The 26112-nt window shown below is 45.8% G+C and overlaps 1 protein-coding gene across 1 annotated transcript in view; it reads left to right on the top strand.

Moving 5' to 3' along the window:
- The window catches only part of LOC309543534 (protein sel-1 homolog 3-like), a 114429-nt gene extending 92355 nt beyond the window's left edge, over positions 1–22074 (top strand). Inside the window, exons 13-16 of the mRNA XM_082276006.1 lie at positions 1377–1486; positions 3279–3406; positions 7992–8094; positions 21945–22074. Coding sequence (XP_082132132.1) covers positions 1377–1486; positions 3279–3406; positions 7992–8094; positions 21945–22046 — 443 coding nt within the window. The 3' untranslated portion in view covers positions 22047–22074. The remainder of the gene's footprint in view (positions 1–1376; positions 1487–3278; positions 3407–7991; positions 8095–21944) is intronic.
- The last annotated feature ends 4038 nt before the right edge of the window (positions 22075–26112 follow it).

Here is a 26112-nt window from a genome sequence, read left to right as displayed (position 1 = left end):
TACTAATCTTCAATTAGTCACCCCAACCTCTATTACCCAACCATTGCAATACATGGAACTCAGGGGGAAGAGCTGGACCAGGCAGTCTCACACAGACACTGAGCATACAGCCATTGATAATCCAATAAAAGGGATGAGAAATTTACAGCAAAGGGATCTCTCCAGCCCCATAGCTCAGATAGAAAATGCTGACCATCCCTCCCCTCACGTCAATGGGACCCCTCAGATATGAACCAGATTTAATGGTAGATCTCTATTTTTCTACCTTAGAAACTGAAGCGAGTTGCCACCTGCTTACACTATTCAGTTTAAGTGGAAGCCTGGAAGGTGCCATTCGCTGCATTTTAGCTCATTAGTTTAGGTAACATTATTGTGATAATCTCTTAAATGTGTCCAGTTAGGAATTATAGGCCCAGAAGTGAGAGTAACGGTTCCCGCTGTTCTATCAGTCGAATCTCGGACAGTACTCTGCTCTAATACTACTCATTCCACTGGTCCTCATTGATTCCAGCTGTATTATTAGAGTCCAGAAGAATCTCAGCGAGTCCTCTGCTCCAATATCACTCATCCTAATTAAATTCAGCTGGTGTTCTGCCATGCACAGGATCCAGAAGAATCTCAGCGAGTATTCTGCACCAATATCACAATTCCACTGGTCTTCATTGATTCCAACTGTTCTACTATTGGTGTCCAGAAAAATCTCAGACAGTGCTCTACACCAATAGTACCAATTTCACCTGTTCTTCACTGTTTCCAGCTGTGGTTCTACAATGTGTAGAATCCAGGAGAATCTGGGACACCAATATCTCACTTACACCGGTCTCCACTGATGCCAGCTGTTCTACAATTGGAGTCCAGAAGAATCTTGGACAGTACTCTGCACCAATATCATTCATTTCACCCATCCTTATTGACTTCAGCTGTTGTTCTACCATGCACAGGATCCAGAAGAATCTCGGCTAGTACTCTGCACCAATATCACAAGTCCTCTGGTCCTCAATGATTCCAGCTGTTCTACCATCGGAGTCCAGAAAAATCTTGGCCAGTGCTCTGAAGCATTATCACAATTCCATTGGTCCTCATTGATTTCAACTTTTGTTCTAACCATTGGAATCCAGAAGAACCACAGCCAGTACTCTGCACCAATATCACTTATGTCACTGATCTGCATTGATGTGAGCTGTTCTACCATCAGAAGAATGAGAGTCCAGAAGAAGAGTCCAGAAGAATACCCAATGTCACTATTTCACAAGTCTTCATTGATCGCAGCTGCCATTATTTGTATCTTTCACACTACAAATGTTATTCATAAAAAATCTATTCAATACAAAGTAAAGATCGTGTTATCTTCTAATATTTCTTCTTTAATCCTGCAGCTCAGATTAAGATGGGTGATCTCTACTACACCCCCCATGTACGGAGGAAGAGGAATGTGCAGGCTGCAGTGCAGATGTATGCTGCGGCTGCTTTACAACGAGAGCCCCAGGTACCCAACTGCCCGTCCTTGTCCTCCTTATCCTACTGCTTCTCTATGTGTTCCATCCAGAGAATTATTATTCTATAGTTATAGATTTCATGGCAGGCGCAGATTATAATAATTGGGACTTTAGGTTTATACATCTAATTTATAGAGTGTTGGATCTCCAGAAAACGTGTGCAAGGAATGTGCAGATGTCATGTTCGTTCTAGGAATCAATGGGGGAATCAGTTCTAATATTGGCAGTTCAGCCTTTCCGTATATTAGGTGAAAGTATTTATTGTAAAAATGAGTCTTTAATATTAGGAAGTACCTCCACGTCTGATTGCACTTCTGTGTGTATGATATCACATTCGTGCCAAAGACTCACAGAAAACCATCCACATAACCCTGACCACAAACCCAAATCCTAAGCCAACAGCTAAATCACCTGAAGGTAGAAACCCCGTCCAATTTATTCTAAGAGGGAAAATTGTTTCCTGATCCCCAAAGATAATTAGATACTCCTGATTTTCAAAGACAGATAGGTTCTCCAAAGGTCCCCAAAGATATATAGATACTCCTTATGACAGAATGCTTGGCATCCAGTTCAAGATACAGCTTCCTCATTTCTGGAACCAGGAATCAGATATTATAGCTGAGCACCCAAGAATTAGACGACACTAGCTTAGGTGCAAACTATAACTCACACAGAATATTTACAACACAAGATCAGGTAAGGGCTTAAGCACATTTTCCTAAACAATGTCAACTGTAAACAGTAGTCTCAGTCCCGGTTCACACTGGCACAACTTGCCAGGCGACTTAGTCGCCTGACAAGTCGTGCTCCATTCAATGCAATGGGACCATTCTAATCAGAGCGACTAAAGTTGCTCCGACTTAGAAAAAGGTTCCTGCACTACTTGGGGGCGACATCGGAGTGGCCTGCATTGACTTCTATTAGAGAAGTCGTTTGCAAGCCAAGCTGAAGTCGCGCTGCACGGGGCAGCTTCAGAGTCGGGCGACTTTGAAGCTGCCCCAGTGTAAACCGGCTCTCATTAACACATCTATAGAACAGCTAATGGTGATCTAATAAAACAGTTAGCATAGACCAAGCCTAGGTCTATGCCCACCCAGACCTGGTGAGGGTTAATGAGGGGTTATTAAGGGTTCAATGAGGGGTTCAACAGGAATACTTTTTATGTAAAAATGAGACTTTGTCAGGTTTCTTTAGTGATGTCGTATGCAGATGAAAGGTCACGCCCTGGATCTACATATTAATGAAATAATCAATAAATTGTTACACCGTATTATTCAAAAACATGGCATGGAGGAGGGGGAGGAGCTAAGCTTAGGAGATGCATCCTAAGAATACTGTGTACGATTTTTAGGATGTATCTCTTATGTCCAGAAATGCAGAGTGATAGATCTCATCTCTCCCAGAGGAAGAATAAACTCCATTCCTGTAATCTTTCCTCATAGCTGAGCTCCTCCATGCCTCACATCAGTTTATTTGCCCTTCTCTGCACTTTCTCCAGTTCCCTGATATCCTTTTTGAGACCTGGAGCCCAAAACTGAATTGCACATTGCAGATGAGATCTCTCTTATATATGGGGGCAGATGATGTCTCTCTTCGGAGCCTATATCTCTTGAATACTAGAAAGGATCTTACTTGCTTTACAATCTGCAGCTTGGCATTGAGTACTCTCTATGAGTTTCTTCTTCTCTCAGACTGAAATCTTCCTTTCTGGCCTTACTTTGTATGGTGGCACCAGATTGTCCTCAGGAGTCAGTGAATGAGATTGGATTTGTGTGATTGCAGGGTCTGTACAATCTGGGAGTCCTGATGGAAGAAGGGGTCTCTCTCCCCAACTCCACACTACGCAGACTTGGCTTCAACAGTTCTGTCTGTGCCAACAACTTCACCATCATAATAGAGCTGTACAGAAGGTGAGAGGTCACTATAGACTCTTCTCCTAATTCTGACTCATAACCCTGACCCTAACCCTGATCCTAACCTTGTACCTGACCCTGACCCCTAACTCCTAACCCTAACCCTGATCCTAACCTTAACCTTGACCCTAACCCTAACCCTGATCCTAACCTTGACCCTAACCCTAACCCTGATCCTAACCTTGTACCTAACCCTGACCCCTAACCCTAACCCTGATCCTAACCTTTGTACCTAACCCTTATTCTGACCCTAACTCCTAACCCTAACCCTGATCCTAACCTTGACTCTAACCCTAAATCCTAACCCTAACCCTGATCCTAACCTTGTACCTAACCCTGACCCCTAACTCCTAACCCTAACCCTGATCCTAACCTTGTACCTAACCCTGACCCCTAACTACTAACCCTAACCCTGATCCTAACCTTGTACCTAACCCTGATTCTGACCCCTAACTCCTAACCCTAACCCTGATCCTAACCTTAACCTTGACCCTAACCCTAACCCTGACCTTAACCCTGATCCTAACCTTGACTCTAACCCTAACCCTAACCCTGATCCTAACCTTAACCTTGACCCTAACCCTAACCCTGATCCTAACCTTGTACCTAACCCTAACCCTGATCCTAACCTTGTACCTAACCTTGATTCTGATCCCTAACTCCTAACCCTAACCCTGATCCTAACCTTGTACCTAACCCTGATTCTGACCCCTAACTCCTAACCCTGACCCTGACCCTTGTAGAATATTACAAAGTATGAAATCCTCAATAGATATAAGAGGAAGACTGTACACAATACAATCTGATTGTTTCACAATGTGTCTAATAATATTAGTGTGTGACTATGGGGGGGGGGGGGGGGAATTAGAGTGTACATTTTTGTTTATTAACAATCTTACAAACATAATAAAAACATATTTACATATATACAAAATAAATAAAAATATACATAAAAAATAGCTTACATCAGCATAGAAACAGAAAATTGCTTTTTTTGCCAGAAAAAAAACCCAAAACTATACCAACCAAGACACATTTTCATATTATTATTATTATAATTCAACTCAACATCCCCCTAACCTCCACCTAAACACCCCCTCAGGCTAAGAAATGATTACACATTTATCCCATGCATGCGACCTTTTTACAAAAATCTGATCTTATAAAAATCCAGGGGACATGAAAGGACAGAAAGAAAAGCCGCACACCCAGAGACTGACAGACAGCAGCTTCGGGGACCTGACATTCCTCCACACCTTTGCCCAGGCTCCCGGCTGCCACCTGTCCTTCTCAGGACCCCGAATCTTCCCAACCTCACCCAGAATGTTGTGCACCCCCACCTCGAAAGGAAAGACTTTTTTCTGAGTGGAAACCTGACACCGTGCTTTCCATGTGAAGTAACGGACTACTAAGCGAACTAGAATAAGCGTCTCAAAATCAAAATCCTGATGTGTCTCAAAACACCCGTATGACCACTCCGCATAACTTAAGCGGGAAAGGAAAGAGATACCCAGAGCCCCACCCACCCCCTTATAGACTTCTATATTGAAGGGGCACTGAAGCAAATGGTTCAGTCTCCTCCACACTCCACTCTTGGACAACCACGGTTCTCCGGCGAGCGATGCTTCAAGTTGCCCTTCACATAGAGTCTGCCATGGAATGAGAGCCAGGCCAAATCACGAAACTTCAAAGGGATTCTCTCCAGATTAATCAAACGCAGACCCTCCCTCATAACAGGGCCTGGGCAATCCCTCAAGGCCAGTGGCTCGCTAAAGGCAAATTCAACAACCCTCCTCTCCAGGGCCTTCCTAGGAAGAGACTTCATTTCCTCCGCCGTCACTTGCCACTGCCGGAGCATCTTCAGGCACGGGGCAATGTAAGCCGGGAGCTTACCATGTCGGATCCTCAGGCTTTTCACTGGCCCACCATTCTCCCAACTTCACAGAAAAGGCCTAAACCAGGACTGAAAAATACCAACCCACCCAGGCGGTTCCTCTGCCAGCATGTGGGAGGGGACATTAGAGTGTAAGCTTCTCTGGTACAAAGACTGATGTGACTGGCTCAGTGATCTCTGTACAGCACTGCGGTATATTTCAGAGCTATAGAAATGTATAATAATAATAGTGTGTTACTGTGGGGGAGGGGACATTAGAGTGTAAGCTCCTCTGGTACAGAGACTGATGTGATTGGCTCAGTGATCTCTGTACAGCACTGTATTATATGTCAGAGCTATATAAATGTATAATAATAAAAGTGTGTGACTGTGGGGGGACATTAGAGTGTAAGCTCCTCTGGTTGTACGTATTGAATATGACATGTGACTGTGGGGGACATTAGAGTGTAAGCTCCTCTGGTTGTACGTATTGAATATGACATGTGACTGTGGGGGACATTAGAGTGTAAGCTCCTCTGGTTGTACGTATTGAATATGACATGTGACTGTGGGGGGACATTAGAGTGTAAGCTCCTCTGGTTGTACGTATTGAATATGACATGTGACTGTGGGGGGACATTAGAGTGTAAGCTCCTCTGGTTGTACGTATTGAATATGACATGTGACTGTGGGGGACATTAGAGTGTAAGCTCCTCTGGTTGTAGGTATTGAATATGACATGTGACTGTGGGGGGACATTAGAGTGTAAGCTCCTCTGGTTGTACGTATTGAATATGACATGTGACTGTGGGGGGACATTAGAGTGTAAGCTCCTCTGGTTGTACGTTTTGAATATGACATGTGACTGTGGGGGGACATTAGAGTGTAAGCTCCTCTGGTTGTACGTATTGAATATGACATGTGACTGTGGGGGACATTAGAGTGTAAGCTCCTCTGGTTGTACGTATTGAATATGACATGTGACTGTGGGGGGACATTAGAGTGTAAGCTCCTCTGGTTGTACGTATTGAATATGACATGTGACTGTGGGGGACATTAGAGTGTAAGCTCCTCTGGTTGTACGTATTAAATATGACATGTGACTGTGGGGGGACATTAGAGTGTAAGCTCCTCTGCAATGATAATACAATGGTTGTACGTATTGAATATGACATGTGACTGTGGGGGGACATTAGAGTGTAAGCTCCTCTGGTTGTACGTATTGAATATGACATGTGACTGTGGGGGACATTAGAGTGTAAGCTCCTCTGGTTGTACGTATTGAATATGACATGTGACTGTGGGGGGACATTAGAGTGTAAGCTCCTCTGCAATGATAATACAATGGTTGTACGTATTGAATATGACATGTGACTGTGGGGGGACATTAGAGTGTAAGCTCCTCTGGTTGTAGGTATTGAATATGACATGTGACTGTGGGGGGACATTAGAGTGTAAGCTCCTCTGGTTGTACGTATTGAATATGACATGTGACTGTGGGGGGACATTAGAGTGTAAGCTCCTCTGCAATGATAATACAATGGTTGTACGTATTGAATATGACATGTGACTGTGGGGGGACATTAGAGTGTAAGCTCCTCTGGTTGTACGTATTGAATATGACATGTGACTGTGGGGGGACATTAGAGTGTAAGCTCCTCTGGTTGTACGTATTGAATATGACATGTGACTGTGGGGGACATTAGAGTGTAAGCTCCTCTGGTTGTAGGTATTGAATATGACATGTGACTGTGGGGGGACATTAGAGTGTAAGCTCCTCTGGTTGCACGTATTGAATATGACATGTGACTGTGGGGGGACATTAGAGTGTAAGCTCCTCTGGTTGTACGTATTGAATATGACATGTGACTGTGGGGGGACATTAGAGTGTAAGCTCCTCTGGTTGCACGTATTGAATATGACATGTGACTGTGGGGGGACATTAGAGCGTAAGCTCCTCTGGTTGTACGTATTGAATATGACATGTGACTGTGGGGGACATTAGAGTGTAAGCTCCTCTGGTTGTACGTATTGAATATGACATGTGACTGTGGGGGACATTAGAGTGTAAGCTCCTCTGGTTGTACGTATTGAATATGACATGTGACTGTGGGGGACATTAGAGTGTAAGCTCCTCTGGTTGTAGGTATTGAATATGACATGTGACTGTGGGGGGACATTAGAGTGTAAGCTCCTCTGGTTGTACGTATTGAATATGACATGTGACTGTGGGGGGACATTAGAGTGTTATGCCCCATACACACGTGCAGATTATCTGCAGACTTACCTTTTCTATGTAGTGCAAGGGCCTGCCGGATTGCATACAAATTGAAAGTGTTTAGGTTTGACCTCATATTATATGGTTTTGGTAAGTCTGCAGACAAAAGTCTGCAGATAATCTGCACGTGTGTATGGGGCATAAGCTCCTCTGGTTGTACGTATTGAATATGACATGTGACTGTGGGGGGACATTAGAGTGTAAGCTCCTCTGGTTGTACGTATTGAATATGACATGTGACTGTGGGGGACATTAGAGTGTAAGCTCCTCTGGTTGTAGGTATTGAATATGACATGTGACTGTGGGGGGACATTAGAGTGTAAGCTCCTCTGGTTGTAGGTATTGAATATGACATGTGACTGTGGGGGACATTAGAGTGTAAGCTCCTCTGGTTGTACGTATTGAATATGACATGTAACTGTGTTGTGCAGATGTCGGGATCATGAGAAGGAAGACTCTTATTTCCCGTGTAGTCTGGCACTCCTGAACGCTCATCTTCTCTATGTCTGGACGTTTCATGGTTCCCTCCTGAAGGTACGCTTTCATTTTTTTGTCATTTCCCTGAACACCAGCGATGAGCTGAACTGCCCGGGATTTGGGGAACTTCAAAGACATTCAGATTAAGAACCGCAGAAATCAATGGGAGTCAAATCTGACAAATTAAAAATTCCAATTTCCTGGGCTATAGGCAAGGGAGTGTTAAAAAAAAAAAAAAGCATTGAAAATTTGAACCAATGCAAAAAATAAAATAAAAATTTGCGTTAAGCCAGGAGTGAAGATTTTATTTAAATACTAAGTGTAAAACATTCCAATTTTCTAATTCCCAGGGAGGGTCCTAATCCTGCCTGTGAACGGCAAATCTCTGCAATGTACAGAAAGTGCTGCAACAGAGCTGACATTTACAAATGAAAAGAATAAAACTGCCAGCAAATGTCTGCACACAGCCCGCCTTTCCTTCCGGTTACATGGAGTGTGGAAGGGTTGGATGATCTGTTGCTGTCTTTGTTTCCTTTGCAGAGATTTGCTGTCACATCTTGCGTAGTTATAAGGGGTCAGAAGTTCCCGGGTCTGTACGCCCACTGTGCCCATTGTGAGGGGTTCCCACCATCACTGTGCCCATTATGAGGGGTTCCCACCATCACTGTGCCCATTATGAGGGGTTCCCACCATCACTGTGCCCATTATGAGGGGTTCCCACCATCACTGTGCCCATTATGAGGGGTTCCCACCATCACTGTGCCCATTATGAGGAGTTCCCACCATCACTGTGCCCATTATGAGGGGTTCCCACCATCACTGTGCCCATTATGAGGGGTTCCCACCATCACTGTGCCCATTATGAGGGGTTCCCACCATCACTGTGCCCATTATGAGGGGTTCCCACAATCACTGTGCCCATTATGAGGGGTTCCCACCATCACTGTGCCCATTATGAGGGGTTAATTTTGTTTATTGAAAAATTCTTACAAACAACAACTTTTAGCCCCCGTTCACACTAAGGCGACCTGTGAGGCGACCTGGTCGCCTCACAGGTCGCCGCAGGTCGCCTCCCATAGGGAAGCTGCGGACCCGTTCTAATAGGAGCGACACAAGTCGACTTAGAAAAAGGGTCCGGAGCTTCTTTGGGGCGACCAGGAGGCGACCGCCATAGACTTCAATGTTATGTAGTCCGTGGCGGCCGCTCCGAGGTCGCGGCGCGTTGCTCGCACCGCGATCTCGGAGGTCGCCCCTGGAAGTAGCGTCGCGGTAGTGTGAACCGGCGCATATACAATAAAACCATAATAAATAAATTAATAAATAACATATTTACAAAATAATTGAATATAACGATACAAAACCAAAAACCAAACAAGAACATAATAAATAAACCAAACTGCGCACAGCATAAACCCTACGAGAGAGCCAGACTAAGGAACATCACCGTCACCATGCATGGAGCCTTTTATCAAAAATATATTTTATCTGAAAATCTAGGGGAGTGAAGCAAGGACAGAAAGAAAAGCCGCACTCCCTGAGATCAACAGGCAGCAGCTACAGAGTCCTGATATTCCTCCACGCCTTTATCCATGCCTCCTGCTGCCACCTGTCTTTCTCAAGACCCCCGAATCTTCCCAACCTCACCCAGTATATTCTGCACCACCACCTCAACAGGGAGGATTTTACTCCGCAAGGATACCTGGCACCATGCACTCCACGTGAAATAACGGACTACTAGACTAACTAAAAAAGTGTTTCCAAATCATAATCCTGGCGAGCCTGGAATGCCCCATACACCCACTCTGCATAACTCATATGGGGGAGGAAGGGTACACTCAGAGCCCTCCCTACCCTCTTGTACACATCTATATTAAAAGGGCACTGAAGCAGAAAATGATCCATGGACTCCACCGCTCCTCCACACTCTACTCTCGGGCAGCCCCGATCACTCACAGAAAGAAACTTGAGGTTGCCCTTCACATATCGTTTTCCATGGAAAGCGAGCCAAGCCTTAATCCTAAACTTCATTGGGATTTTCTCCAAATTAATCAAACGCAAACCCTCCCCCAAAACCAGGCTTAGGGAGTCCCTTAAGCCAGTGGTTCACAAAAAAAAATAGAGCTCATGATCCGCTTTTTAAGAAGTTTCCTTGGAAGAGATCTGACCTCCCCTGCCGTTACTTGCCACTGCCGAAGGATTTTCCAACACGGGGCAACATAAGCCAGGAGCTTATCATGCTTGACCCTCAGGCTTTTCACTGGCCCACCATTTTCCCAGTTTCACAGAAAGGGTCTAAACCAGGACTGGAAAATACCCACCCAGGCGGTCTCACTGCCAACATGTTACCCAGGTTGTACTTTACAAACATCAGAGAGAAAAAGACTACAGGGTTGATCATTCCTAGACCACCCTCCCGCCTAGGAAGATAAGTCACACTCCTATTGACAAGGTTTATTCTGTTCCCCCATAACAGTTGGAAGAAACAACTATAGATCCTGGTATAGAGAGAAACTGGCAAAACGCAGACAGAACTGACATACAGAAAAATTGGAATCAGGTAACCTTTGATCAGATCAACCTTTTCCCATAAGGAAAACTGCCATCTTTTCCAGCTCTCCACCTTGGCATTGGAATTCTCCAGCCTGTTCACCCAATTTGCATGACCATAGTCACCTGGGCCAAATTCAGTGCCTAGAACTCTAATTTTTTGTTGGGGCTCCGGGAAGTCATCTGGGAGAATAAAGCTCTCACCTTCAACGCTCATCCAGAAAGCTTCACACTTGTCCTGGTTGACCTTTGAACCTGATGCTTCCGCATACTACCTTATCACTGAGACCACCTCCTGTGCTTCCACAGTCCCAGAGACAAAAACAGAAACGTCATCAGCATAAGCCACAACCTTCAAAGGAGGTTGACCAGCGATGCCTAAAGGTACCCCACACAATGGTCCACTCTCTAGCCTTCTAATGAAGGGGTCGATTGCAAAAGCATATAGCAGAGGACTCAAAGGACACCCCTGACGCACACCTGAGCCAACCACAAAGGGCTGCCAAACCGAACCTGTGACAGTATTCACTGTCACTGGAAGTTAAAAACATAATTAATGGTTTGAATTTCCTCAGATGGGACAGTCATATCTGTCAGCAATATCTCCATATAGAAATATGAAGATTAATTCCCATTGCCATGAAATCTGTAATTCCTAAATAATGTGGGTATTACATATCCCTCAATGTCAGACAGGTTTTCCCTATTGTTTGTGGATTGGGATAATGTGTATTCCAGCTTCAATGTGAGAGAAACACACAGACTGTCACTGGCAGCCTTGTCCTATTGTTTGTGTATTGGGAGGGAATGTGGATTGGGCCGTCCTATTGTCTAATGTTAATGACCTCACATTGTTCTGTCCAGATAGCTAGATAATTCGTTTAGGTTAGGGGGGAGGGATTGTGTACACTGTATGGGAATGACTGAGTGTAAAACCCTGTTTCTCTTGGATTGTGAATGTCATGTCCAGTTCTCCATAAGGTCCACCTGGGCGGTAACCTTGTGGGGGAAAACTGTAAATAAGTCTGTTTCTTGTTCAATAAAGTTAGAGTTAGTTCACTCTCAATCTGGAGTCCTGCCTCTTATTGGGGGAATATGCTACAAGGGATTGTTATGGTCTTCCATACTCCCTTGGATAATCACTAAGCTCTTGTAAGAGCTTGTGTAGAGCTTGTTCCTGCTGCCCTCTCTGGGGAAAGAGAGGTTCACCCATGGGAACCTGGAGCCTTGTCGTAGGTCCAGGGTGGGTAGGAGATGGCGAGACCCTAACCAAGCTGCGGCGGTTCATGGGGTCTGAGGAGGTTATGGTGTCTGGTGGAGTGCTTTGAGCCCTCGGGAAGCACTAGGAGCATCTGTCAACGGAGGTGCCCGGTACACAACCATTAACCAGAGGAAAGCTTTCAGCCCCTTTGTACAAAATCTTGAGCCAATCAATGAAACCCCCCTCAAGGCCATACTTGCCAAGAAGGAGCCATAGGTACTCATGAATAACCCTATCAAAGGCCTTAGCCTGATCCAATGTCAGCAGATATTTACCCCCAACCAGCAGCCCTACAATGCTCCAAGGCCTCCCGGACAGCTAACAAAGCTGAGAAAGTGCTTCTACCCTGGATTGAGCAGTGCTGGTGATGGGATAACAAATCGCCTGCCACTGATGATAATCGCCAGAAAAGGATCTTTGCCAGCATCTTTCTATCGACATTAAGAAGGCTAATGGGGCGCCAATTCCCAATCATCGAAGGATCTTTGCCCTTTGACAGAAGAATCACTGCAGATTGCCCCATGGAAGGAGGGAGAGAACCCTCATGCAAACAACCATTAACCACTTCCATACCGAGTCATAGTAATATGACGTCGGCATGGTGGTTGTACGGATCCGGGCGGGCGTCATATGACGTCCGCCCGCTCTAGCTGCTACTGCGCGCCCCCGGGGGCGCGCAGCGCGGCGATCGGGGGTGAGGCTCGTCCCTCGGACATAGCCCATCCCTGATCAAGGTAAACAGCCAATAGAAATTGGCTGTTTACCACGTGATCGGCTGTGTCAATCACAGCCGATCACATGAGCGGCTCCAGCACGAGCCGCTCGTTCTCTCTGCAATGCGCGCCCCCGGGGGCGCGCAGAGCAGCGATCGGGGACGAGGCTCGTCCCTCGGACAGAGTCGATCCCCGATCTAGGTAAAGAGCCAATGAAATTGGCTCTTTACCACGTGACCGGCTGTGATTGGACATGTCAACAGAGAACACGGTAACTAGCTGTCACCGTGTTCTCCTCCTCACACACTGATCCTGTGTGAGGAAGAGAGTGTGGTAACAGCTAGTTACCAATCACAGTGCACCCCAAACACACTGATTGCCCCCCCCCCCCAATAAAGAGCACCTGTCACTAGCCCATCAAAGTACCCGAGTACCTGTCACCAGCCCATCAGGTACTCTGATGACAGGTACCCGGGTACTCTGATGACAGGTACTTGGGTACTCTGATGACAGGTACTCGGGTACTCTGATGACAGGTACTCGGGTACTCTGATGACGGGTACTCGGGTACTCTGATGACGGGTACTCGGGTACTCTGATGACAGGTACTCGGGTACTCTGATGACGGGTACTCGGGTACTCTGATGACAGGTACTCGGGTACTCTGATGACGGGTACTCGTGTACTCTGATGACAGGTACTCGGGTACTCTGATGACGGGTACTCGGGTACTCTGATGACAGGTAGTCGGGTACTCTGATGACAGGTACTCGGGTACTCTGATGACAGGTACTCGGGTACTCTGATGACAGGTACTCGGGTACTCTGATGACAGGTACGCAGGTACTCTGATGACAGGTACTCGGGTACTCTGATGACGGATACTCGGGTACTCTGATGACGGATACTCGGGTACTTTGAGTACCTGTCAACGGAGTACCCGTCATCAGAGTACCTGAGTACCTGTCACCTACCCATCAGAGTACCCGAGTACCTTCCACCTGCTCATCAGAGTACCTGACGCCTGAAGTACCCGAGTACTTGCCGCCTGCTCATCAGTACCCATCACTACTCATCAGTACTCATCAGTACCTATCACGTATCAGTATCACCTATCAGTATCAGTACTACTCATCAGTACCTATCACCTGCCTGTCACCTGCCCATCAGAGTACCCGAGTACCTGTCACCTGCCTATCGGAGTACCCGAGTACCTGCCACCTGCTCATCAGTACCAGAGTACCTGTCACCTGCCCAACAAAGTACCCGAGTACCTGTCGCCCTTCATACAGCCACCATGTCTAAGTCCAAAAAGGTTTATATACGTCCTCCGTTTAAACCTAAATACCGGTGTTATGGCAGCAGATAGCTGCCATAACCCTGGTATTTTTTTAAACGGTGGACGGTTGGCTTTCCGATAAGGGTGGTCCCAGCGGCGGATTCGCCGTGGGATCACCCTTCTGGGATGGCGGAAGAGGTGCCCCCCCCCCCTCCCGCCGCGTCCGGTCCTTTTCCCCGCTTACCGGACCCGCCGGCAGCGGGGAAAACGATCCGGTCCCGGATCCTCACAGACAGGATGTCGAGTGAGGGCAAGCTTGCCCTCACTTGACTCTATGGTCTTGGAGGACCGGGGCTACGGAAAATGTTGTTGCCTAGCAACCGGTTTAAAGGTCCTTTTTTTTTTTTTTCATTTTATATATTAATTTTTTTTTTTTTTTTTTTTTTTTTATATCTTTTAGTGTACTTGTGAGATCTGAGGACTTTTTGACCCCAGATCTCACAAAAAAGAGGTCCTGTCGTGCCTTTTTCTATTACAAGTAATGTTTACATTTCTTGTAATAGAAATAAAAATGATCCTTTTTTTTTTTTTTTGTTAAACGGTGTAAAAATAAAAAATAATAAATAAAATAAATAGTAAAAAAAAAAAAAAAAAAAAATTAAAGCACCCTGTCCCCGTTAGCTCGCGCGCAGAAGCGACGCATACGGAAACCCCGCCCACATATGTAAACGGTGTTCAAACCACACATGTGAGGTATCGCCGCGATCGTTAGAGCAAGGGAAATAATTTGAGCCCTAGACCTCCTCTGTAACTCAAGGATGGCAACCTGTAGAAATTTTTAAATTGTCGCCTATGGGGATTTTTAAGTACCAAAGTTTGTCGCCATTCCGTGAGCGTGCGCAATTTTGAAACATGACATGTTGGGTATCTATTTACTCGGCGTAACATTATCTTTCACATTATGGAAAAAAATTGGGCTAACTTTACTGGTTTCTTATTTTTTAATTAAAAAAAGTGAATTTTTTCCAAAAAAATTGCGTTTGGAAGACCGCTGCGCAAATACGGTGTGATAAAAAATATTGCAATAATCTCCATTTTAATCTCTAGGGTCACTGCTAAAAAAAAATATATAATGTTTGGGGGTTCTAAGCAGTTTTCTAGCAAAACAACTGATTTTAGCTTGTAAATACCAAATGTCAAAAATAGGCCTAGGCAAGTGGCTAGGATGCATGATGATGCTCCTTGGATGTTAGGCCCCTCTATATGGCTAGGCTGTGAAAAAGTCTCACACATGTGGTATTGCCATACTCAGGAGGAGTGGCAGAATGAATTTTGGGGTGTCATTTTTGCTGTGTACATGCTATGTGTTAGGAATATCCTATAAATTGACAACTTTGTGTAAAAAAAAAAAAGTTTTCATTTTTTTCCCACATTTTCCAAAAACCTGTGGAAAAAAATGACATGTTCAAAGGACCCATAATGCCTCATAGAATATACGTTGGAGTGTTTTCTTTCCAAAATGGGGTCATTTTGTGGACTTTTCCATTGTATTGGTGCTCTAGGGCATTTAAAAGTGTGATAGGTAGTAAGAAAGTTTTATGTGTATTTATGCTCCTAGAACGCCTGAAGGTGCTTCTTGGACGTGGAGTATCTTTTTGTGGCCAGGCTGTGTAAAAGTCTCACACATGTGGTATCGCCATACTCGGAAGGAGTAGCAGAATGTATTTTTGGGTGTAATTTTTGCTGTGTACATGCTATGTGTTAGAAATAGCTTATAAATTGACAACTTTGTGGGAAAAAAAAGAAAAAAAAAATTTTTTCTTCATTTTCCCAAGAATTGTGGGAAAAAATTACAACTTCAAAATACCCACCATGCCTCTTACTAAATACCTTGGACTGTCTACTTTACAAAAAGGGGTAATTTGGGCGGTATTTGTACTGTCCTGACATTTCAGGGCCTCAAGAAAGGAGATAGGCAGTCAGTACTTCTGGTGTGATCAATTTTCAGTAATTGGTACCATAGCTTCTAGACTCAATAACTTTCACACAGACTAAATAATATACACTAATTTGGGTTAATTTTACCAGAGACATGTAGCAGTATACATTTTGGCCCAAATGTATGAAGAAAAATTAATTTTTTGCAAAATTTTATAATTGAAACTAAAAAAAAGTGTTTTTTTCTCAAAATTTTTGCTCTTTTTTTGCATATATCACGAAAAAAAAAAACCCCAGTTGTGATCAAATACCACCAAAAGAAAGCTCTATTTGTGTGAAAAAAATGATAAAAAATTTGTTTGGTTACAGTGTAGCATGACTGAGCAATTGTCATTCAAAGTGTGAGAGTGCTGAAAGCTGAAAATTGGTCTGGGCAGGAAGGGTGTCAAACTGCTCTGTATGGAAGTGGTTAAAAACCTCCGCAGGGTGTGAAGCCAGGATCATCTTAAAACATTTATAAAATTCGGCTGTCAAACCATCTGGCCCTAGCGTTTTCCTTATCGCTAGTTTATCAATAGCCTGGATCACCTCATCTGCAGTGATTTCATCTGTCAAATTCATAGAAGGAACAATATTTTCCAGACCTGGTGTAGAGTCCAAAAAACTCAACATCCCTGCCCGATCAAGGTTCTTTCCTCCCAGGAGATCAGCATAGTATGACCTGACAACCTCCAGGATCCCTGACCTAGACTTCGTCAGAGAGCCGTACTGTCCTTCAGGCAATTGACCGTCTTAACTGCTACGCTCTGTTTACATTTCTGGTAAGGGTCAGGCGAATGGTATTTCCCATAGTCCCTTTCTTGAACCAAAGAGGCATGCCGGTCATATTGATGTCTCCTCCGGAGGAGCTTCACCTCAGAGATCGCCCCAGAATCTCCTCCATTCGATACAAGGCGGTCAAGTTTCCTCCGCAAACGCTGGTAGGTGATATACTTATCTTGTTGTCTCTTTCTCCCTATGGCCTTGAAAAGCCTAACAGTCCGCTGTTTTATAAGCTCTCACCATTCTGACTTACTGTTGCAAAAGTCTAGGATAGTTACCTGTGCCTGAAAAAATTCCTCAAAGGATTGTCTTACTTCCTCGTCATCCAGGAGGGCCGAATTCAATCTCCAGATACCCCTCCCCCTAGGTGGCACGCCTGAGGCATTCAGAGTCACAGATAGAATACAGTGATCGGAAAACTCCACTGCCCGACACACAGGTGCCGGAAAAAGTAGAGTCCTCCTTTAAAAACCTATCTATCCTCCTCTGACTATTACCTCGCTGAAAAGTGAACCCCGTGCTGTCTGGGCAGTGCTTAATGTGCGCATCTACCAGATCTGCTTCCCTAACCATTGCATTCAGGAAAAGGCTGTCATAGCCTAGCTTATCTCTGAAACCTCTCCTGTCTTTAGACCTAGTTATGGTGTTGAAGTCACCTCCAAAGATACCCTGCTGAGCCGTAAAAAGAAAAGGCTTAATCTTTGTAAAGAGACATTTCCTGTCCCATTTCATCTGGGGACCATAGATGTTAATCAGGCGCAGGTCCTGCCCCCTCACAGAGACATCCAAAATCATGCATCTCCCAATCTCTACCTCAATTACTCGTCGGCACGTTACCATACCAGAAAAAAGGACCGCAACCACGCTGTAAGGCTCGGCCACAAGAGACCAAAAGGAGGGACCACGCTTCCACTCCTTCTTTGCCAGATGTATATCAGCAAGACTACTCAGATGGGTCTCTTGCAAAAACAAAATGTCAGCATCAAACTCGCTGAGCAAAAATAAGGCAAAATGACGAGCAATCACTGATTTTAAGCTGGCAACATTAATGGTTGTCACTTTTAACTGAGTGGGAACTGCCATTAGGATAATTGAGGCAGCCGTTTCTTAGCCTGACTACTCTCTCTCCCTGGAGAACCAGTGCGCTTCAATGCACCCTGGGACTCATCATCCATAGAAGATGCTGTACTCAACGAGTCCCATTCATCGTCATCATCTGACAGGACCCCAAACTTATTTGCCAAAGGCAAAACCTCAGGACTGTGGGTAGCTGAACACTTTTTTTTCCTTCTTTTGCCCTTCTTCCTTTTCTCCTCCAACCATTCCACATCATCCTTGGACAAACTGGAAATAATAGTTTCCCCACTCTTACCCTCCCCTTCACCCCCTTCCTTACCTTATCTGCCACCAGGCCAGCCTCTTCACCATTCTCCCCGATCCTCCGCACCCCAGAAGCCCTGCAATGTTGAGGGGGGGGGGACTGGCACTGCACTTGATTCCCCTGCATCAGCACCTCTTGCCACCTCTGCAATTTTGGAAGACATAGACACAGAAGGATTGGACACATTCTCGGTAACTGATACCTTACATACAGACTGGGAGGACACTGACACACTAGGCAAAGGCACAGATTGGGGCACCACAGACTGGGAAGACACTGACACACTAGGCAAACGCACAGCCTGGGGCGCCACAGACTTGGAAGACACTTACACACTGGGCATTGGCACAGACTGGGGCAACCCAGCTGCTGAGCTCTGAGCATCCTCCATGTCCAGGCGGAAGAACTCCCTCATGAGCTCAGGCTGGTTGTGTATTGCCTCAGGACACTGACTATAAGGATGTCCCACCGCATTGCAAAGGTTGCACCTTATAATGTTGCAATCCTTTGCCAAATGCCCTAAATCCTGACACAGAGAGCAATTCATTACTGGACAGGAGGATGCAAAGTGCCCTTTATCCCCACACTTATTACACAGCTTTGGCTGGCCTGGATGGAAGATGGTCAGCCTTTCCCTCCCCAGGAAAGCTGAGGATGGCAGATGCTGGATGACATTGTCAATGACTCTCAGTTTTAGCTGCACAGACCACCCCCCCCCCCGGTCCATATTCCCCGATCATCCATAATTTTCTGTAGGGGCTCAGGATGTCTCCATATCTCCTCAACCATACAGATAAATCCCCTTGTGGTATGGATTCATTATGGACAAGAATTGTCACCATTTTAATGAGTGGCTGGCGTGACACAACCTTGGGGATGAGCCCTTTCCAGTCCGGCAGGCTCCTACACACATGTTCATATTTTTCCCAAAATATGTCCAAAGACTCCGGACGGATAAAGGACAAATAATACTCATAGGAGCCGGTCGGACTGATCAGGGCAAAGATATCTGCGGGCCTAAACCCCATCTGCAGAATCTTATCCACCACAGCTCTCCTATAAGGAGGAATACCCTCACCCTCCCATTGAAGCTGCACAACATTCCTCCTTTTAAATAGTGAGGAAGATAAAACATTTCCCTGCTTGCTCCCTCCTCCCAGATCCTTCAGCAGCACCAGCATATGTTTTCCTCCCAGACACACCACCAGCAATTGCAGCATTATCTTTGGGCACAACTACACCTGCTGACAAGGAGCCTGAAACAACCTTTGCAGTCTTTGGAGCAGCAGAGACAAGACCCTCCCCCTCCCCTGCTCTGAGCACTTAGCTGCTTTCCTGGGTTCAATCACAGCCTTGTCTACTGCAGACTCCAAAAAAGTTATAGCACTACTGCTCCGAGCACCTCCTCTACCATTCTCAGGAACAGCAGCTTTATCTGGTCTAGGAAAAACCTCTGTAATGTCCGTGGCGCTCCTCTCTGCAGACTCTTCCCCCAGAAGCTTACAGTTATTTCCAGCTTTCCCACCAATTTCATTTAAAGTTTTTTCAGCAAATGCATCAGGTTGCACTACATGCTGCACATTGTTTATGTGTCTGGGCTGACAGCCAATAGTACTACAACTCTCTTCTGTCATTAATAAAGTTCACATCACCACTTTGCACACACACTGTACCTGCTTGCTGTGTTGTTACCTCTGCTGTGTCATGGCTGACGGTGGAATCAAACTTCCTCCTGGTTGTTGCAGGCTTTATGGTGAATCTTCCTCTCTCCACAGGTCTCTCTTTCACAGGGCGAGGAACGGTATGCATCTCCTCATTCTCATCTGAGGAATCCACAGAGAAATGGAACTTTCTTCCATCAAGAGGGGATTCCAGCTCAGTGATGAACTCCAGCATCCCAGTACCCCCCTCAACCTCCTACTTAGATGTTCCACATTGGTGCTGCAGAGGGAGGGAGACAGAGGCCTCCACCATTGGGGGCTCAGCAGATGTCTGAAGTTTTGAAGAGCTGGCCTCATCTTCCGGGCACACTTTGTCACTCTCTGCTGACTGTCGGTACCTGAATCTCCTCACTGACTGGGTCACTCTCCATGCTGGAAACGGCTCCTCTCCTCATACGGCTGAAACGTTCCTCATTCCTGTATTTTTCCTTAAATTCTCCACTGCTTTCCTTCAGAGAGCTCACCAGCTCTTTCTGCTTCCTCAAAGCTTGCTCCAAGTCCTTTATCTCAGGCCTCAGAGCCGGTCTCTTCTTGCTGTAGAGTTTGGCACAAAACAACTTTTTCTTTTTTAATTCAGCCTTCAAAGCTGCCAATTTCCCCTCCTCTTTCTCAATCCGAGTAAGCTTTTCAACCATTCTCTGTCTAGAGTCTCCGACAGAGACTCATGTCTCCTTGGGCCAAGCCCAATGTCTTCCACAGACTAAGGCCTAGTCTCAGGCTATCCAGGGGGCCCCTGCCAGGGTCCTTCCCAGGATCCAGCATCCCTCCTGGGGCAGAGAAGCAACTCTAGCCCCTGGCTTCTGGAAGCACATGAGCAAAGGAACCAGCAACCTCACACCTCACTGTCAAGGAGTAGAATGGCAGTTTCCCACCATCCCTGTGCTGAGTTCCCGGGTCTATACACCCACTGTGCCCATTAAGAGGGATTCCCACCATCCCTGTGCTGAGTTTCTGGGTCTGTACATCCACTGTGCCCATCACAAGGGGTTCCCACCATCCCTGTGCTGAGTTCCCGGGTCTGTACACCTGCTGTGTCCATTACGAGGGGTTCCCACCATCCCTGTGCTGAGTTCACGGGTCTATACACCCACTGTGCCCATTACGAGGGGTTCCCACCATCCCTGTGCTGAGTTCCCAGGTCTGTACACCTGCTGTGCCCATTATGAGGGGTTCCCACCATCCCTGTATGTCGCTTTGCAGGACCTCTAGCGGGGGCGCATGCGCCCATTCGCCACAGGGGAAGCCGATCTGTGGGTCCGGGTGCCGCAATTGCCGCCCGGCACCCGGGATCACTCCCTCTGGAGACAGAACGGCGGTCTGCTGTTGTAAATACGGCAGACCGCTGTTCTGTCAATTATGAACACAGGGATCCTCTTATTTAGGAACACAGGTCTCTGTGTTCATGCAGAAAGTCCATCCCCCACAGTTAGAAAATACCCCCTAGAGACACATTTAACCCTTTGATCGCCCCTGGTGTTAACCCCTTCCCTGCCAGTGTCATTAGTACAGTGATATAAGTGCATATTTTTTAGCACTGATTACTGTAGTAACGTCACTGGTACCCCCAAAAGGGTCAAAAATGTCAGTTAGATGTCCGATCTGTCCGCCGCAATGTCGCAGTCCCGCTAAAAATCGCTGATCGCTGGCATTACTAGTAAAAATAAATAAATAAATAAAAATGACATAAATCTTTCCCCTACTTTGTAGACACAATAACGTTTGCACAAACAAATCAAAATATCCTTATTCAGATTTTTTTTACCAAAAATATGTGGCAGAATACAAATTGGCCTAAAATGATGAAAAAATTAGATTTTTAATTATTTATTTATTTCTTTTTTGGGGAATGTTATATAGCAGAAAGTAAAAAATATTTTTTGTTTTGTTCAGAATTGTCGCTCTTTTTTTGTTTCTAGTGCAAGAAATAAAAATTGCACAGGTGATCAATTACCACCAAAACAAAGCTCTATTTGTGGGTACAGCGTCGCACATCCGCGCAATTGTCAGTTGAAATAATGCAGTGCCGTATCGCAAAAAATGGCCTGGTCATTAAGGGGGTAAATCCTTCCGGTCCAGAAGTGGTTAAGTAGAATGTAATATGAGGGACTAGAATATACAAAGGTAGGTTTGTCACCCATAACTCCACCCATCACTTTGGGTGGCCCAATCACATTGACTGAACAAAGCTTTGGGGGTTGTTTACATTCTTCATTCATTAACCTCTTCATTGCTGGTTTTCTTCCAGTGTTCCAGTGCAGCTGCCATTGCCATTGTCACGGCACTCAGTCTGATGACGATTTTCGGAAGATTACAGAACGCAGCGAGACACCTGCAGCTGTCTGTATGATGGAGGTCGCCATCTTTTCTTCGGTGGTACATTTCATATTGCACATTGTTACTCAATGGTCTCCGGCTGAATATTACACTGACAGAAACCACATGAATCCTCCCGGGTATAAGCTCCGGACCTTTATATTACTACGCCTATTACCCTAACACAGAAAGCCACGCCCACCACTGGACCCACCCACAGCGCAGCAGACAGCAGGAACTAATTCCCAGATCTTCCTGAACATATTTATTGTTCTTTCTGACATTAAATTCTGTTTTCAAAATGTGTTGTGATGTTAATTTTACATCATGAAGGTTGGGGGGGGGTTTCCACCACTCCTGGCATGAGTGAATAACAAGATCCATTGAAGTAAAGAATTCCAATCATACAATGTGAAGTATAAGCCCCATTCTCACTTCACCATTCCACAACCCTAACCCTATGGGACCATAGAAGAATCATGGAGTGACCAGAGATTAACCCGGCATTAGATGGGGGTGATTCACATATATCACCGCTAGATGGAGAGAACCTGTCCTGTGTCCTATTAATCCCACTATCCTCATTAAGGGGTTCCCACCATCTCAGGTTTGTACCCCCGCTGTGCCCATTATAAGTGGTTATTACCATCCCTGTGCTGAGTTTCTGTACACCCGCTGTGCCCATTATGATGGGTTCCCCCCATCCCTGTGCTGAGTCCCAGGGTCTGTACACCTGCTGTGCCCATTATGAGGGGTTCCCCCCATCCCTGTGCTGAGTTCCTGGGTCTGTACCCCCGCTGTGCCCATTATGAGGGGTTGCCCCCATCCCTGTGCTGAGTTCCCGGGTCTGTACACCCGCTGTGCCCATTATGAGGGGTTACCCCCATCCCTGTGCTGAGTTCCCGGGTCTGTACACCCACTGTGCCCATTATGGGGGGTTCCCACCATCCCTGTGCTGAGTTCCCAGGTCTGTACACCCGCTGTGCCCATTATGAGGAGTTAATTTTGTTTATTGAAAATTCTTACAAACAACAACTTATATACAATAAAACCATAATAAATAAATTAATAAATAACATATTTACAAAATAATTGAATATAACTGTACAAAACCAAAAACCAAACAAGAACATAATAAATAAACCAAACTGCGCACAGCATAAACCCTACGAGAGAGCCAGACTAAGGAACATCACCGTCACCATGCATGTAGTCTATCAAAAATACATTTTATCTGAAAATCTAGGGCAGTGAAGCAAGGACAGAAAGAAAAGCCGCACTCCCTGAGATCAACAGGCAGCAGCTACAGAGTCCTGATATTCCTCCACGCCTTTATCCAGGCCTCCGGCTGCCACCTGTCTTTCTCAAGACCCCGAATTTTCCCAACCTCACCCGGAATGTTCTGCACCACCACCTCGACAGGGAGGATTTTACTCCGTAAGGATACCTGGCACCGTGCACTCCACTTTAAATAACGGACTACTAGACTAACTAAAAAAAGTGTTTCCAAATCATAATCCCGGCGAGTCTGGAATGCCCCATACACCCACTCTGCATAACTCATATGGGGGAGGAAGGGTACACTCAGAGCCCTCCCTACCCTCTTGTACACCTCTATATTAAAAGGGCACTGAAGCAAAAAAATGATATATGGACTCCACCACTCCTCCACACTCTACTCTCGAGCAGCCCCGATCACTCACAGAAAGAAACTTTGGGTTGCCCTTCACATATAGTTTTCCATGGAAAGCGAGCCAAGCCTGATCCCTAAACTTCATTGGGATTCTCTCCAAATTAATCAAACACAAACCCTCCCCCAAAACCAGGCTTGGGCAATCCCTTAAGGCCAGTGGTTTGCAAAAAACAGAGCGCATGATCCGCTTCTCAAGAAGTTTCCTTGGAAGAGATCTGATCTCTCCTGCCGTTACTTGCCACTGCCGAAGTATTTTCAAACATGGGGCAACATAAGGCAGGAGCTTATCATGCTTGACCCCCCTTTTCACTGGCCCACCATTTTACAAGGTTCGCAGAAAGGGCCTTAACCAGGACTGGAAAATACCCACCCAGGCGGTCTCTCTGCCAACATGATACCCAGGTTGTACTTTACAAACATCAGAGAGAAAAAGACTACAGGGTTGATCATTCCTAGACCACCCTCCCGCCTAGGAAGATAAGTCACACTCCTTTTGAAAAGGTTTATCCTGTTCCCCCCATAACAGCTGGAAGAAACAACTATAGATACTGATATAGAGAGACACTGGCAAAACGCAGACAGAACTGACATACAGAAAAATTGGAATCAGGTAACCTTTGATCAGATCAACCTTTTCCCATAAGGAAAACCGCCATCTTTTCCAGCTCTCCACCTTGGCATTGGCATTCTCCAGCCTGTTCACCCAATTTGCATGACCATAGTCACCTGGGCCAAATTCAGTGCCTAGAACTCTAATTTTTTGTTGGGGCTCCGGCAAGTCATCCGGGAGAACAAAGCTCTCACCTTCCACGCCCATCCAGAAAGCTTCACACTTGTCCTGGTTGACCTTTGAACCTGATGCTTCTGTATACTGCCTTATCACTGAGACCACCTCCTGCGCTTCCACAGTCCCAGAGAAAACAACAGAAACGTCATCAGTATAAGCCACAACCTTCAAAGGAGGCTCACCAGCAATGCCTAAAGGTACCCCACACAATGGTCCACTCTCTAGCCTTCTAATGAAGGGGTCGATTGCAAACGCATATAGCAGAGGACTCAAAGGACACCCCTGATGCACACCAGAGCCAACCGCAAAGGGCTGCCCAACCCAACCAGAGGAAAGCTTTCAGCCCCTTTGTACAAAATCTTGAGCCAATCAATGAAACCCCCCTGCAGGCCATACTTGCCAAGAAGGAGCCATAGGTACTCATGATTAACTCTATCAAAGGCCTTAGCCTGATCCAATGTCAGCAGATATTTACCCCAACCACCAGCCCTACAACGCTCCAAGGCCTCCCGGACAGCTAACACAGCTGAGAAAGTCCTTCTACCCTGGTTTGAGCAGTGCTGGTGATGGGATAACAAACCGCCTGCCACTAATGATAATCACCAGAAAAAAATCTTTGCCAGTATCTTTCTATCGACATTAACAATCGTCGAAGGATCTTTGCCCTTTGACAGAAGAATGACTGCAGATTGCCTCATGGAAGGAGGGAGAGAACCCTCATGCAAACAGCCATTAAAAACCTCTGCAAGGTGTGAAGCAAGGATCATCTTAAAACATTTATAAAATTCGGCTGTCAAACCATCTGGCCTGGCATTTTCCTGATGGCTAGTTTATCAATAGCCTGGATCACCTCATCTGCAGTGATTTCATCTGTCAAATTCATCAAAGGAACAATATTTTCCAGACATGGTGTAGAGTCCAAAAAACTCAACATCCCTGCCCGATCAAGGTTCCTTCCTCCCAGGAGATCAGCATAGTATGACCTGACGACCTCCAGGATCCCTGACCTAGACTTCGTCAGAGAGCCCGTACTGTCCTTCAGGCCATTGACCATCTTAACTGCTACGCTCTGTTTACATTTCTGGTAAGGGTCAGGTGAATGGTATTTCCCATAGTCCCTTTCCTGAACCAAAGGGGCGTGTCGGTCATATTGATGTCTCCTCAGGAGGAGCTTCAACTCAGAGATCGCCCCAGAATCTCCTCCATTTGAAACAAGGCGGTCAAGTTTCCTCCGCAAATGCTGGTAGGTGATATACTTATCTGGCTGTCTTTTTCTCCCTATGGCCTTGAAAAGCCTAACAGTCCGCTGTTTTATAAGCTCTATGCGCTTAATATGTGCATCTACCAGACCTGCTTCCCTAACCATTGCATTCAGGAAAAGGCTGTCATAGCCCAGCTTATCTCTGAAACCTCTCCTGTCTTTAGACCTAGTAATGGTGTTGAAGTCACCTCCAAAGATAACCTGCTGAGCCGTAAAAAGAAAAGGATTAATCTTTGTAAAGAGGCATTTCTGTCCCATTTCGTCTGGGGACCATAGATGTTAATCAGGCACAGGTCCTGCCCCCTCACAGAGACATCCAAAATCATGCATCTCCCAATCTCTACCTCAATCTCTACCTC

The sequence above is a fragment of the Pelophylax lessonae genome (genome assembly GCF_965119305.1).
Source record: "Pelophylax lessonae genome assembly, contig: HAP1_SCAFFOLD_172, whole genome shotgun sequence".
Lineage (NCBI taxonomy): Eukaryota > Metazoa > Chordata > Amphibia > Anura > Ranidae > Pelophylax > Pelophylax lessonae.
The sequence above is the reverse complement of the archived record's forward strand: the minus strand, read 5'-3'. Positions and strand labels throughout refer to the sequence as shown.